The sequence below is a fragment of the Aquila chrysaetos genome, chromosome 5 (genome assembly GCF_900496995.4).
Source record: "Aquila chrysaetos chrysaetos chromosome 5, bAquChr1.4, whole genome shotgun sequence".
Taxonomy (NCBI): domain Eukaryota; kingdom Metazoa; phylum Chordata; class Aves; order Accipitriformes; family Accipitridae; genus Aquila; species Aquila chrysaetos.
Window position 1 is genome coordinate 253,665 of NC_044008.1, and position 15,674 is coordinate 269,338.

Sequence of the window (15,674 nt, forward strand, 5' to 3'; positions counted from 1 at the left end):
ACATTAGGAAGTGAAACCAAACCTGAGAACACCTTCCCCCCAGCCCTCCCTCCTTCCCGCCTCAACCCCACTCCCAGTTCTCTCTACCTCCTCCCCCCAGCAGTGCAGGGGAACAGGGACCGGGGGCCGGGGTCGGTTCCTCACACCTTGTCTCTGCTCAGGGGGAGGACTCCTCACTCGGCCCCTGCTCCGCCGTGGGGTCCCTCCCACAGGAGACAGCCCTTCACGAATTCCTCCAACATGAGTCCTTCCCGCGGGCTGCAGTTCCTCATGAACTTCCCTGGCGTGGGTCCTTTCCGCGGGCCGATCTTCAGTCACAAACTGTTCCAGCGCGGGCTTTCCCATGGAGTCACGGCCATCTTCGGGGGCCTCCGCTCCCCTGCTCACCTCCATGGGCTGGGGGGGACAGCCTGCCGCCTCACGACGGGCTGCGGGGGCATCCACCTCCTCCAGTGCACCTCCTCCCCTCCTTCCTCACTGACCTCGGTATCCACAGAGCAGTTCCTCTCACATCCCAATCCCCTGACTCACCGGGCATTCCCCTTCTGAACTCCGTTCTCCCAGAGGCGCTACTGCCATCGCTGAGGGGCCAGGGCCTGGGCCAGCGGCGGGTCCGGCTCCGAGCCGGGGGAGCTTCCAGCAGCTTCTTACAGGAGCCGGCCCTGTGCCCCCCCCACCCCGCTACCAAAAAAACCCCGTGCCACACAAACCCAAAACAGTCAGCCAAATGACAAACATACAGGCACAAGGCCTGCTTCAAAGGAAGGACTCTCATTGTGGAAAACAAAGTTTCTGAAGAAAATTTTTGAACCTTTTGGTTAAGAAGCCTAACAGCAATTCCCTGTGTGGTGCTGTGGCACAGCATGACCCTGTAAACCTTCAGCGTGTACCCTGGCAAGTACTGAGTTGGTTTTAGGAGTGGCTGGGGTGGAAGTGGTTGGTATTGGAGCCGTGTGTGGGCAACAGTACTTGAGAAAGGACATTGGAGAGAGGCACGGCACAGAAAAGAGCAGCAGAAATGATCAGAGAACAAAAGAGAAGATCCCTCAATAAAGATTTAGAGCTTGGTCTGCTTACAGGGAAGTTGGCTCTAGACCACCTGTATAAGAACCATCCTGGGGAAAACCTTTCTGTTGTTAGTGAGATCCCTAATTAATGGGGAAGAAGCAGAACAAAGCCAACACCATCTGGAAGCTGAAACCAGACAGATTCCTATTAAAAAATGGTCCGAATTTCTTTAGTGAGGAAAGCAATTAACTATTAGAGCAAATTATGAAGGAGAACAATGTATTTTATATCTGTTGTTGTTTTCAGATCTAGACTGAATGTCTTCATGCAAGCAGATGTTTACTGGAGCTGCTCGAGAGCAGTTTGATGCTAAGTGGGTTTTGTTCATCTCATATCTGACGTTCTTCCTTCTTGCAGTTCCGGTACAAAAGGCGTGTGTACACCCAGACTTTGCTGGATGACAAGCAGTTTGCCAAGCTCCATACAAAGGTAAGGCTGGAGTCTAGCTGGCAAGCTCAAAGCCCTAGTAGCATGTTCAGCATCGATGGTGGCTTATCACAGAGAGGATACCAGGTTTTGGGATATTTCAGTCTTTCCTGCTTGCCAGACTGCAAAGCACTCATGAGAAATGGATGGTGCTTGCCGAAGCCTGGGGTGGTTTAGGTGGGGGTGCAAGCTGAAGGATCCCATCGAGCCATGGTGGGGTGCCCACACAGGGATAGACTTGCACTGCTTACGTGTGCTCGCAGGCAGGTATGTGGTTGGACGAGGCTCTGCGGGAGAGCGTGGGGTCAGCTTTGCATGGGGTGGTGAGGCAGAGGAACACATGGTGGGCCACTTGAAGAGAAGCTTTATTCTCTGGCATGGAGGAGTCACTAAATGCCTGGAGAGCACAATGGTACACATTGAGCAGCACGCCTTCCCTTCCCCCAGTGAGAGGCTGCAGCACGCCTCCGCCTTGCACACGGGCTCATTGCTTTGTCTCGGGCTTTAACCCATGTGTTTGGGTCAGGCTTTTGCTGGTAGGATCCACATGTGAAGTGGAAAGTGCTCGTGGTCTACTGAAGCCCCCCCGTGTCGTGGGCAGTGATCAAGGCATGTGTCAAGATTAACAGTGCAGGCACTGAATGGGCTGTCTGGGTGTTTGGAGAACAGGGAGTGTGGCAGGAATGGTGCTTTTGCATGAATGGATGTTTCCTGGGAGGAAAGACGCCCCACCAAAACCACCAGGCTCTGTGGCCAGGGATGCCGCGGTTGGCACAGCCAGGGGGTCAGGGATACTAATGGTGAGCAGGCCTTGGGGCACGTGTTGGCTGGATGCTCTCTTGCCCTGGTCTTCCGCTGGACAGCTGTGGTGGTCCCATGATGTCACTTCTTGCCTAAGAAATTAAGAACAGTAATTGTGGAGAGGTCTGGAACCCTCAGAAGATTTCTGCTGCCACTAATAATTGTGCCTTGAGATGGCATGTGGCCCCGTGGGGACTTCGATGATTCCTGGGAGGCCGGGGCCAGCGCCACAATGGGAACTGCAATAACGCACTGGGCAGCATTCGAACTGCTGGGTGGCACGAGAATGCCTACAGCCCCCATCAAACTGATTTTCTGGGCGAGTCCATGGGGAAGGGCTGGGGCAGGGAGCGGTGGTGTGGAGAGGCTCATGGGGATGGCCTGTGTGTGGAGGGCACTGTGCTGGGGAAGGCCGTGCAGAGAGGCTTTGGGGGTTCTTCTTTAGGAAGGATGTGGGACTGGCCAGGACCCCAGGGCTCCCTGCTAACCTGCCTTGTTGCTGTGTATCACGAGCTCCCTCAGAACCCCCCCATGCAGGGCAAGCGCTTCTTGCCGAGGGCTGGGCAGTCTCTTGACTGTTTTCCTTTTGCCCTCTGACGAGACACGTGCCGTTGTCTGCCTTGACCCTTCTCAGCTGCTCGGCCGCTCTCGCCCGACAGCTGGCGGCTCCCAGACATGCGCAGGAGGTGCCCAGGACCGGGCAACCGCGGAGGCGCACCTGGGTGCTGTGCCTCCTCCTCGGCCTCCTGGCAGCCTGCATCACTGCTGGGTGCCCATGCATGGCTCCTGCTGCTGGTCTGCAGGGTGGTGCTTTGCTTCTGGTCATATCTGCTCTGCAAGAGACAGGCAGGCAAGGGTTGTAAATTTTACAGGTACAACAGCAAGAGCTGGGCTAGGTGGAACCACAGATGTAAAACAGAAGAGAAGAAAACCTTCTCCCGAAGGGCTTGACCTACCCCAAAGGTGAAAATCCTCTTTGTGGGAAGAAGCAGGTCCTCTCTCTTCTGTTTGCAGAGCTGCAGAAACAAGAAACAAAAATGCTGTTAGGGTTCAGGTTTAACTTGTGAAGATTAAAGTCACGAGGCTTCTGTCTGGTGGCATAAGACTATCCAGGCAGCAAATCTGGAAAGCTCTCAGCATCTTTCTGGCACTAGGAAGCGTGAATCGTGGTCCTCCTGAGCCTTACCAGTGAGAGACTGTGCCTGCTGGAGGGAAGGCTGGAGGTGCCTGCCACAGGGAGACCCGAGCGGCAGCATCTGAGGACTTCCCCTACAAGTGTGTAGCAGCCATAAATGCACTTTATTAAATATTCACTTAATCTCCATGCTTTAATTTCTACTTAAAGAACAAATTTCCTTCATGTTGTTTCTTTATTTTTAAACCATCCCTTGCTGATAAAATACGGCATCTGAGTGAGATCCCGCATCTCTGCTCCCTTTTGCCTCCATCAAGAGGATGCTGATGAGCGTTTCCTTCGGCTGGTGTTTTCCCAGAGCCCGTGGGCACTGTGGGCCGCGGTGCTCATGGGGGCAGAAGAGTAGCCCTCGTCCTGCCCCAGGGCTGCTCCTGCAGGGCTGCGGTGCGAGGGAGGCAGTGGAGGCAGCCGCAGGGGCTAGCGCCGGGAGGGGTGCGAGCGGGAGACGTGCTTGTGCCAGCCACTCGTTGAAGCGATGCCGGCGCTGACAGCCAGCAGCAGCGTGACTTACCCGCCCGGCACAGATCGACGCTGTTTCGCTGGGAGAGGGTGAGAGCGGAGTGTGCGTGTGCAGCCTACCAGCAGCTGGCTTGAGGGTGAGAGGAGGACAGAGAGCAGAGGGACATGGGCTCCTCTCTGGGACGGCAGCGGGCTGAGCAGAGAGAAAACCAGCAATCTGCTGGGGACCGCAGACCCCGAGCGAAGAGCACGGTACTGCCTGCTTCTGCCCCATCTTCTGTGCCGCCTCCGCCGCGGCTGTGCCAGGCACTGCTGGGCAAGGGACCGCAGGGGGCCGGTCCTCCCGCTGTGCCACTGACCCCACAGAGGGATGCTGTGGGAGCTGGTGGCAGGGCAGGACCGGGTGGGGGGGTTCATTCCCTACGTCAAACACCCAGTGAGGAGGTGTCTCTGGGCTGACTTGGGGAACGGCTGGCTCCTCCACCACTGCAGGCTTGTATAGGCTTATGCGTCAGGTCAGCTGCTGTGGGGGTTTCTGCTTCTGTCTGTGCATTTACGGCTTGGTGTTTTCTTCTGGGAAAGCAGATGTATGGAGGTGATGCCTCTGAGGTGTGGTGCAGACTGTACGTGGCACTCGAGGCGTGAGGCTTTCCTGTTATTTGTAGTGATGGCTAATCGCTTGGGCAGTGAAATACATTTCTTTCTGAGATGCGGTAATTTGAAGGGCTGTGAAAGATTAGCTTTAGGTCTAACAGGATGGTGGGACCGCTCCTGAGGCTGTGGTGTGAAATCTTTAGGCCTGTGGCTAATGGTCTCATCTGAGTGAGAGCAAAGTGTGAAAATGTTCAGAGTTTAGAGTCAATGACTTTCAGTGGCAGGATACACTGCTTGAATCTTTTAATGACCTTGAAACATGATTCTTAACTGCCATTAAAAAAGAAAAACAAGAAAATAACTCATTTTTTTGAGTGCTAGTGGACTTGTTCTAAGAAGTGGGGGAACTGTTTTCTTGTATTGCTAGCAATAACAAAGTGACTTGGTAAAATCAGTCAATCAGCCTCAGTCCCTTGCGCCTCTTGGGATCTGCAGGCAGTGACATTTCTTATAGATATTTTTCCCACTGAATTGCAGTAGACCATTTAGAAATGGGAGTGCAAAAAAATGCATGTTATAAAAGGGCAATCCCATTGTGCTTATAAACGAAAATCTGTGCAGAAAAATCTTGGCATTTACCAAAATGTCCACGAAGGGCATTGTGCTACCAGGACACTTGGGATATTACCACCTTGAAGAGGAAAGAAGCAACACACTTAAAACACACTTAAAGTAATTATTAGGAGCACGTATGCCATTACTGTTGTAGATGACTGACATTAGTGTAGAGCCAGAAGCGCTGGCCACAGACGGCGATCCTCTTGCACTGCAAACTGTACAGTTACATAAGAACGGCAGCCCTGGCATGGGGCTGGGATGGGTGCAGGCAGGGACACGAAGCAACAAGAAAGTGTCAGCTTGGTGGGAAACACTCATGGCACCTCCGTGGTGTGACTGTCACCATCTTTCCTGCTGGGGTTAGTGTGCGAGAGGGGTGGTTGTAGCAGGGAGGGGACAGTGGCACTGCTCTGCAGCGCAGCTGGATGTGGGGGACGCAGCTGGATGTGGGGGACGTCTTTGCCTGACGTGCACCTGGGTGAGGGAAGTGAATGCCATGGCCACAGCGATGCCCGGAGGAGACAGTAGAAAAGAGCAGGCGCAGGCTGTGAAGGACCTTGGGAAGAGGTGGGCCACTGGAGCTGGATGCGGGAGTGACTGTGTGTGCTGGTGCAGCGTGCGCTGGCAGAGGCAGCACCTGAGGGGCAGCTGCACCGGGCTTCGGGATGGAGGGCTTGCGCTCACCCGGGCTGGAGCAGGATTTTGCGTTAATAGTGGCTGAAGGTGATCAAGGCTGGGGCAAGGATTCAAGACCTGAGGATGGGGAACAGTGTGGTGTCTTGCTGTTTGCTGAGCACGGCATCCTATGGTCTGGGGTATCTCTTGGGTCAGTGGGGGTCAGCTGTCCCAGCTGTGTCCCCTCCCAGCTCCCTGTGCAGCCCCAGCCTGCTCGCTGGCGGGGCAGGGTGAGCAGCAGAACAGCCCTTGTCTCTGTGCAAGCCGTGCTCAGCCATAACTAACACATCCCCCTGTTACCAATGCTGCTTTCAGCACAAATCCAAACCAGCCCCGTACCACCTCCTGTGAAAAAATGCAGCTCTCTCCCGGCCAAAGCCGGTACATCCCGGCAGCGTCCCACGTGGCAGAGGTGTCCCCGCTGGGGGGGCACTGCCAGCAGGATGGTGGGGCTGCCCCCGCTCCTCTGCCAGGTCTTGGCCTCCTCCACGTGTGGGCCGCTGCAGGGCCCCGTCCTGCTTGCGCTGGGGGTGCTCCGGGCGGGTGTGGAGGTGTGCTGGGCCAGCCTCTGAGGCAGCGGTTAAATGTTGCTGTGGTGTGTCATGAAATCGATTATTTGACGTTTCTATGGGAATCAGCGAGGTGTCTAACGGCCTGTGTGAGAGCTCGTCACACAGCCGGTGCGAGGGAGGAGGTTGGTCTTCTCCAGCCTCTTCCAGGGCCTGTGACCCCGTGGAGCTGCCACGCTCTGGAAAGTGGATGGTTTGTCTTAATTCTAGCTGCTGTTTGGAGGAAACTGGACCCTGAGAAAAGATTAGTCTTTTCTTGATACTGAAATTGCTGGAAACATCAGCGTGTGCTTGGTGTGAAAGGGGATGTGTTGTCTTTCCGCTCTTGCAGAGCACCCGAGCCGGGTGCCTGCGGTTGGCTTCCCCCAGCACCCAGCCTGTGGTGAATAGTGAGTGACAGAATAATTTCTCTGCAGGAAGAATATCTCATTTATTTTCTTTCATTTCGATTCAAGAGAGAAGCTTGTTCCCTCGCACCAGTTTCCTCTCAATGAGCTTTTTTTTTCTGGAGGGTGTTGATTTTTCTTGCGGTTTGGTGCTAGCGGAGGATAATGGACTGCGGCACGGCGGCTGCCAGCTGGGTGGCTGGAGCTGTGCCCTGTCCCCAGGCGCTTGCCTGGTGTGAACCTCCTTCTCACTCTTGTAAACAAAGTGCCTCAAACTTGCTCAGGAGTCACCTGCTGAAGCAGGTCTTTTGGGTAACGATACGGGAACCGAGCTGCAGCACCAGAGCTGCAGTTCGGGCTGTAGCCCAAAGGGTAAGGGCAGACCCAGGCTTCGGTTCCTGTCTCTCCCTACAAGGATCGTCGTCCTCCTCCTCCTCAGGGAGCAGTGCAGCCTCACCCACAAGAAAGAAGATCCCAAGGGATTGCTTCCCAAAGGGTTTCCAGGTAGCAGGCGGCAGATAGAGGAGGTGTGAGCTCAGCTCTGTTGCAGTTCCCTTAAAGCCCTCGTTGGTCCTGGTGCAGGGGTGAGGGGCTCCTGCCTGCCCACAGCCCCTGGGCCCTGACCCCTGCCCGGGCTGTGCCACCTGCTGCTGTTTGCACGAAGGCACCTGGGAAATAGGAGACTTAAAAGGCCCCTTAAAAAAGCAAGGTGGAGTCTTACTCTGAGCTTTAATTTTATTTGCATGAGATTTTGTTGGGTCTTGGGGTTTTTTCCTCCCCAGAGAAATCTTGCTTCGCTCTCGTCACTATAGCCATTCAAATGTATCGATTTGCAAATCGCCATAATCTTCACACTAAAATGTGGTGCTTTTGCTCATGGGAAGATCCATTATGAGTGTTTGTTTAAGCAGTTAGATAGCTTTGTATAAATACATTTTGGTTTTAATTTTTGCATATAGGAAATGGGATGCCATGCTTTAACTGGCATCTGATTATTTTTTATTCTTTTGATTTGTATCAAACTGCATTTGGATGAAAGCTGAAATTCAATTAAAATTAAAGCAAAATAAAATTTTAAGTTGTGTCTTTATCACTTAAGTAAATGTTGCTTGAATGTACTGGACACAGAAGATGAAAAGTAAATTTATCAGTACATATCTTTTGTATTTAAAGCTGACCGATCTTTTAAACAAAGGAAGATTTGGTTTGTATGAGTGGTTCTCATCACAGATTCTCAAAGGTATTTAAGTGCCAGAAAATAAGCAAGTATCTAGTGAGATTTCAGAATTGCCTAAGCGGTTTAGGCATCTGCTTAGCTCCCCTTGATTTTAGTGGGAGTCTGACATTTGCTCTCTCTTTTCATGTCTAGTCACCTTAATACATTCGAAAACCTGGCCCCAAATCCCTCAAGTTCTTAGAATAATGAGATCTCATTCCTTTCCCACCAGGGTTTTATTCATAGATTGGGGGAGGAAAACAAGCTTCCTTACTTGCTCAGTTCTCAAATCTCCTTTCAGCTTTGAGTGAATCAGTCCAAATAATAAGGAAAATATTCTGTGTTTCTAGCTAAATTGAAATGGAAAACAATCAGATAGGAAAGCTTTTCTATGCAGCATAAGCTGAAAAACTGACATGGAAGAATGTAAATACCAGCATTTGCTTCATTGTGAAAAGTGGATATAATGTGCCCAGCAAGGGACATGGCTGCGACATATTTGTAGTGTTTGAGTTGATTTCAAAAGCTAAGTATGTTTTGCTTCTGATTCTGAATGAAAAAAGCACGCTTGAATTCATGACTATTGGCAGAAGGGCCATTTAACCAATACATTTTTATAAATGCTTGTAAATACAGATGTCCACATCAGCTGTTATGCTGCAAACTCAGGTTACACAGGTGCCTTCTTAAATGGGAGTTACCTTTAGTGTATCTGAAATCTTACTTAAGTGGAAACATTAAAGCCAGGATCAAATTGTTGTTGGCTGGGCACTGCTCTGTGTGCTGCAGCGCCTGGGGCTGCTGCGATGACCATGGTCGCAGCTGGGTGGGGAGCAGCTTGCCGAGAGCCCCTGCGTCCCCTCTGCGAGGGGCCGGCTGTGCCGCGGGTGGGGATTGCCATGCGGCTTTGGCTGCACCATGCAGCACTGCTCTGATTTCAGTTAAACTCCTTGGTTGGTCCTGTGCCATGCTTTGGTGGTGGTTCAAATGTTGGGTGCCTCAGGTGTGGGTGCACCGGCTTGCTGGGAATGGGCCACTTTGACCAAACCAGCTGAAACAGCAACTGGAGGCTGTGGGCAGATGTCCATGGGCTGTCAAGGGGGGACTGCGTACCCTGCCTGTTGGCAGACACCTTGGCAGAGCTGGGATTCCTCCACAGTGGCCCCCCAGACCTGCTGCAGCTTCTCTCCAGGAACCCTGAAGGACGCCCAGGAGGTGCTGGGAGTGAATAAGGGAGCTTGATGGGGGATTCAGTTCTCTGGTTATTGGGCTGCAAAGGCAAGATGCGCGATAGGCCTCCAAGGAAGAGATCTTGAGGCAATGATTTCAAGTGTATAGTGACCAGGATGTTTCAATTAGCAATTTCTTCTTCTTTTACCTAATCCAGTTTCTGTTATTTCCCAAATCTGGCTATTGTTGTAGTGCTGTAGAGCTATCTGGGAAGTAGCAGACTGCCTCCCCAGAATTTGTGCGTAGAAATGATGGTCTCTCTCTCTCTCTGTGGTCATAGAAATACTGAACTTGAAAGAAACTTTATTCTGGAAAACAGCTTAATTGAGCAAATTATATACCTCTGTTGGTAAAGAATAAGAAACTGAAAACTGTTTGATAATGGGAGGCATTGGAACTGCTCTGCTCCTACATGCTGCTGCTCCCAGTGCCTGCAGTTGAGTTGCTGTGGTTGCTCCGGCTGCTGCTGTGTTACCCAAACGTGCGGTTCCAAACCCACCATCTTTTGGCAGTAAAACGCGTATGGTGACCCCGCTCCTGGCTGCTCACCCATGTCTACCGCCACAGCTCGCTGCCTCTGCTGTACAAACACAGCTCTTAGTAAGCCTGGGCTGTAAGTCTGATCAGAGACACCATTGAGGTTGCGATCTTTTTATTTTTCCCTTTTTTTGGTCTCTTCCCTTATGCCTTAATTCAGGTTTGTTTGTAAGTTGAGCAAGACTGCCACCTAAATCCTGGGCATGGGATTCCTGTAACACTGTAACATTACGCGTCTGGTGAATGGTCTTTTTCATTATTTATTTTCTCAGCTTTCTTTGGCATTTTCATTATTCCCTGAGGTCTGGGACCAAACCAGAGGAACAGAACTGTGCCAGGGAGGATCAGAAATCACTGTGCTGGTGTCCTACCCTCTCCCCATAGTAGTTTGTGAATTGCAGCAACCTCTTAACATGGGCACTGAGCTGCCCATCTGGAGCACGCTGCAGTGCAGATAGGCAGCTACAAACTGATGGAAAAATAATATTTTTTTGATGTAAAAATCAACTGGTTAAGTCTTTGGACTTTATGAATGATTTCTGAAGCATTGCTGTGGATTTGGTCCGAGACCTTGGATAGATGAACCTTCTTTGTTCTTCATCGGGAAATGCAGGGTGGTAATTGATTTCCCCTGAAGGGAAAATCCATGCGTAGACCTGTTAAAGCCTGTGTGATGCACAGGACCATGATCATGAACAAGCATCTACAGCAGGAGAATGCAGATCCCAGAATTGAGGATGCCTCTCTCTGCATCCTCCTTTTGCTCATGCACTTTCTCTTCAGTTTCGTTTCTAAATATAAAAAGTACCACTAAAAGTTGACATAGTGCATCAACTTCCTATGGTCAAAAAATGTTTTCAATTCCTGAGCACCTACAAAACTGGAAACGTAAACGAGCATACTGCTGCTGAGCACTGATGGTTTGGGTAGGATACATTTCTGGGGCTGTAAATGAGAGCTGCTGGAAGAACCTCAGGAGCAGAACTTCAGGTTAGTGCCTGCAACGTGTCTGGTAGCAGCATAAAGGTGAAACTGCCATGAGCCGCTATCACGTACGTAGAGGTACGGTGTTTGCCTTTGCAGGGGGTGTGCGCAAGTGCCTCTGTCCCTGGAGGCCCCAGGAAAGCTGCTGGTGCAGTGGCCTGCATGGGCAGAGGCTGCCAGCATCAAGAGGATGGGTGACGTGGTGGGGGGTCCCTTCCTTGGCTCGTGCCTCCATCTGCGCTGCGACCACTGGTGCGGTTCTTGGTGGGACTGGCAGTGCCATTCTTGGCCACAGGGGTTTAGTGGGGCCATGCATGGAGCATCATCTGTTGGGTTAGGTTAGCATCGTCTGCTGAACGGCTGCTGGGAGGAGAAGAGGCATATGGACAAACGGGAGTGGAAGGAACAGGGTTAAATCTGCGCAATTGGGTGATGGTTGGGAAGAGGCATTTTGGGATGGCATCCTGGAGGCGGTTGCTGGAGTTGTCAAGTCCCGTCTGTGCTATTGCTGGCAGGCAGCTGTGATTTCCTTCAGTGTTTCTGTACTTCTGCATTAGCTGAAGGGATACTGAAGCAGGAGGTGGATTTTGCTTTCAGTTACTCGTGAGGCAAGAGGGGATCTGGGTGAGAAGTAACATGGAGCAGCGAGGGTCAGGGGAATGTCTTGCCACCCAAAAAGGCAGTGCTTGTACCCTGCTGTAGTTGATGCCAGTTGCCCTTTCGCCGTGCTCACGATAAGAGCATTGGTGCTGTGGGGATTGCTTATACTGTGCATAGACATTTTCAGCATCTCCTGGTGCGGGGTGACCTAAGCCTTTTTTACTCTCGGAGTGGTTTCTCCTTGTTCGTGTGCACTGTCCTGCAGTTGCGTTGGGTCTGTCCTGACAGCCCTGCCTGGGCTGGTGCAGTCTTGAGGGATGTGAGGGAGCACCCGGGGATGGGCAGGGTGGTCAGAACAGGGAGCGGGGCTGTGCTCCACACCCAGGGATCAGCTGTGGCATCCACTGTCCCCACTGAATCCCTGCTCTCATTGGCTCTTGCCTTACTGCACTGTTGTTCCTGGGGCACTGAGGGGAGTGAACCTTGTGACTGAATTGCGTGTTTGTGGCTTTGTGCATTATCTTGTGCATTCCTGTGGCGCTGGCATCTCTGCATGCGTCCATGTACTGCTGCAGACAGCCAGAGTGAGCAGGTCAAGTACCGGCATGGGTGCAAGTGGAGCTGCGTTACTGTAGGGTTTTGCCTGAGCTAATTTAGCTCTGCTGAGATGGAGTAACGTTGCAGGGGGTAGTGCACTAAAATGGCTGTATAATTTTAAATATGTCACCTGGCTTGTTTATGGCATGGCTCCATGGTGCTGATTTTAGGAAAAAATGTGCTATATGTTTTAGTCTTGGTTCTGCAGACTAACCACACAGAGACTGAATTTGGTTTAAATCAGGTTCACAGCCCAGCATTAATTTGTCTCATCCTTGGAAAGTTTCATCTTGGTGATATTTTCTGTCTGACTTCTTACCACGGTCTCCACAACATGTCAGAGAAATAGCACAGATGAACTTCTGGGTCCCAAGTTTTGGGATTTGCAGGCTCCTCTGTAGAATTGGTTTTGAAAGTATGCAGTTTCCCCCCCTAGAAAATTAAATTATGACAAAATCAAAATAATATGCAAAATATGTGATGAAATTTTGTTTAGGAAGTCTTTGAAAAGAATTGGACATGTTTCTGCATGCTGTGTGGTATTTTCAGACTTTTTTTTTTTCTATTTTCCAACTGAAAATCTTCAAAATGAAATTTGAAGGGAAGCACTTTGGAATTCATTTTACTTCATAAAAGATAAATTTTTTCTATATCAAATTAGGGGAAAATGTTGAAACTTGATTTTTTTCACTGGGTGAAAGATCTGCTTTGCTCAGATGTGTTCAGCCAGCTGTGCAGTGGTTCACAGGCACAAGAGCAGTTCCCTGACTGTTGGCTGCAGCTTGACCGGTTGGTTAGAGCTTTTCCCAAAGACTTCCCTCAGCTAATCGCACAGTATTTCTGCTGTGTCAGACACTTTCTAGAGTGCCTTTCCTAAAGGTGGCTACTGCAAGGTTTGATTAAAATAAACTCAAAAAACCCCAGCCAACCTGCAATCAAAGGTCTGAAAATCTGGACTGGAAATGTGTGTGAGATGGGTGTTTTCACACTGTAGTCTGTCCAAGCGTTGCCTGCCTGCCTGGCAGAGTCGCAATTTCTAGAGTCTAGAAATTTAATAAAATAACGTGTTCATCAAGTATAGCTGTCCAAAAGAGAAAAAAGGGAAGAAATCATCAACCCACAAACAACTAGGGGTATTTAAAGGAGAGTCTTTTGGGCACTCAGTCCCCTCAGGAGAACAAGATTTAGTCTTTGGCCAATGACAGAAAATTACACCAAGAATAAAGCGCAAGTTCACAGCAGACAGTGTGGCAGCCGTACCCACTGCACCATACAATAATGGTTGGTGTTTGAGTAGCCTGATCTTTCCTCTGAAGTATTTTAAGTTCAGCAGGCAGATGGGTGATACACTCTTAAAATGACTTTGCGACACAACACAATGTACATGGTGTTGCAGTGAGACACGGATGAAACCCTGGGCAGTACGGTTCACCGTTGCTGGGATGCTGCTCAGCTGGCACAGCACCTTCCCTGGCTACCACCATGTTGAATTGTTGACAAATGCATTAAGTTACGTGTCTGCTGATGTGCCTGTGTCGCAAGCGTGTGCAACATGTGTGCCTGCCCTCATGGCACTTACAAACAGAAAGTGCCTTAGCAGGGGATCTGCGGTGGGGGCAGAGGGTGGTGGCCAGCAGCCCTTGATGGCTCCCGTGGGGTGATCCGGCAATCCCAGTCTTGAGGAGAGAGATGGAAGGACCGTGTTCCCTGTAAATTTGCAGCATACCCTCATGTGCCGTGGCTTCTGGTGGGTGCTGCCCCATTATTCTTGATGGTTGCCTTGGGTCTCCTGAATGGGTGTATTCCTCTGGTGGCTTCTTTCTTCAAATTGGGGTGTTAACACTGTGTATTGTGTGTTTTCCTGGGGTGTCATGGCTGCAGGCAAATCTGAAGAAGTTCATGGAGTATGTGCAGATGCTAAATGCAGAGAAGGTCTGCAGACTGCTGGAGAAGGGACTGGACCCCAACTTTCATGATCCGGATACTGGAGGTGAGACTGGCTTCTCCAGAGAGGGGAGGATGACAGAGCATGGTTGGGGGAGAAAGTGTCCAGGGGACACAGTGGGAATCTGGGGGAGTGGTTGTTTTTGAGGGGGTGTAGCAAATGATATATTGTCTGAAATGTAAGGTTTGGAACAGAGGGATGTAAGCTGAATTTCTCAGTAGCATGTCTTCTTATGACACTTGGGTCTTGGGAGCATGAAGTTACAGAAGGCTCTTGGGAGAAGGTGGTGTGTGTGTGTGTGTGTGTAAAGATAGACAGTCTGGGAATACAGCATAAAATGAAAGAGCTGTGGGGCCATGCATCTTTCAGTGGGATTCTGGGGAGGATGAGGCTGTCTCTGGGACTGGCAGGTTGGGCAAATGCAAACTGCTGCCCGAGGATCTCTTCATGAAGCAGTCAGAAGGTTTAAGAAGTATTTTGGGGGTCAAGAAAATAAAATCTCGGCCTCTGGTTTCCTTGATTTTTTTTTTCCTTTTTTTTTTTTTTTTTTTTTTTTTTTTTTTTTTTTTTTTTTTTTTTTTTTTTTTTTCCCCTATCTATGTGAGCAAAATTCACCCCAGAGAAGTCTGGTCGCTGGAGCGCTGGCTGTTGGGTTGTCTGCAGGCTCCTGGCTGTAAGAACTGAGAATCAGACTCCAGCACATTTTCCTTACTGATGGGGCAGTGAGGGGCGACCTCTCCCCATTTCCCCTGCTGTGAAGTCTCGTAGTCTTGTTCAGAGAGAGGAGTTACTGCTTTTGCTGTTCCTGTTTTAAAGAAATGCAGCTTATTAGTATTTATTACAGAGTTGGACTTCTGTGTGTGAATCATGGGCACATTTCCAACCCATAAGCAGACCCCAATCTGATGATTAATTTTCTGTGTTTCTGGTTCAGTTGGATGGTTTTTCAGGTTGTTTCTGAAACAGTGGCTACTTCTGAAACGTAGTGTGTCCAGACTACTTTTCAGCACCAAGATCAGGTGGCAGAGTGTGGTGTCATTCACACTATTAACCTCTCTTATCCTCTCAGATAACGTGGCTGCATCCAAACTGCCCTTTGGGAACGGCTTCTGCCAGCTCCTGAACTGGGAAGGTAAAAGCTGGTACAGCCAAACTCTGGCAAGAACCATTTGAACAGCACCTGGGAATGTTTATACTGTTTAATTTGCTGGTGTAGCCACTCTCCCTGAACCTGCCAGAGTGTCCTGATGAACAACTGCTCATATGAAAAATAGCTGATAGCATGCAAGTGTGATCACTGTCTGCCCTGTAGCATGTCCAAACAGCACAGCTCCATGTGGTTTTCATTTTTGTCCAAGGCTTTACAAATATTTTGAGGGATCTTTCATTATAAAGAAAGTCCTCCACTCTTCTAAAGCTGATTCAGCTTTCCAGAGTATATTATATTTCAGAGTGCAGCGTGCTGCTTGAAAAGATGCTGTGAGAGTTTTGGATCTGATATGGTTTGAACCCAGATGTTATTTCACAGAAAGGTAGAGGTTTATAGGAGCAGGCTCTTGAGTACTGAAAAGACTGTGCTAAATATAGAGGGGGAAGAAGGAAAAACACCTGACCCAAATAGTTGTTTGGATCTGGTTCAGAACTGAGGGCAAAACCAGAGTGGGTGCTTTGAGATGTGAAAATAGACTGTTGGAGCAGAGGGAGTCTTGTACACCTCACTTCTGGAGTCCTAATTCTTGTGCAAAAACACTTCATTACTGCTTGCTTTACAATC

General features: G+C 50.1%; 1 protein-coding gene across 1 annotated transcript in view; it reads left to right on the forward strand.

Moving 5' to 3' along the window:
• The window catches only part of SHANK3 (SH3 and multiple ankyrin repeat domains 3), a 372,381-nt gene that overhangs the window by 49,667 nt on the left and 307,040 nt on the right, over positions 1-15,674 (forward strand). The window contains exons 4-5 of the mRNA XM_041123382.1: positions 1,426-1,497; positions 13,837-13,945. Coding sequence (XP_040979316.1) covers positions 1,426-1,497; positions 13,837-13,945 — 181 coding nt within the window. The remainder of the gene's footprint in view (positions 1-1,425; positions 1,498-13,836; positions 13,946-15,674) is intronic.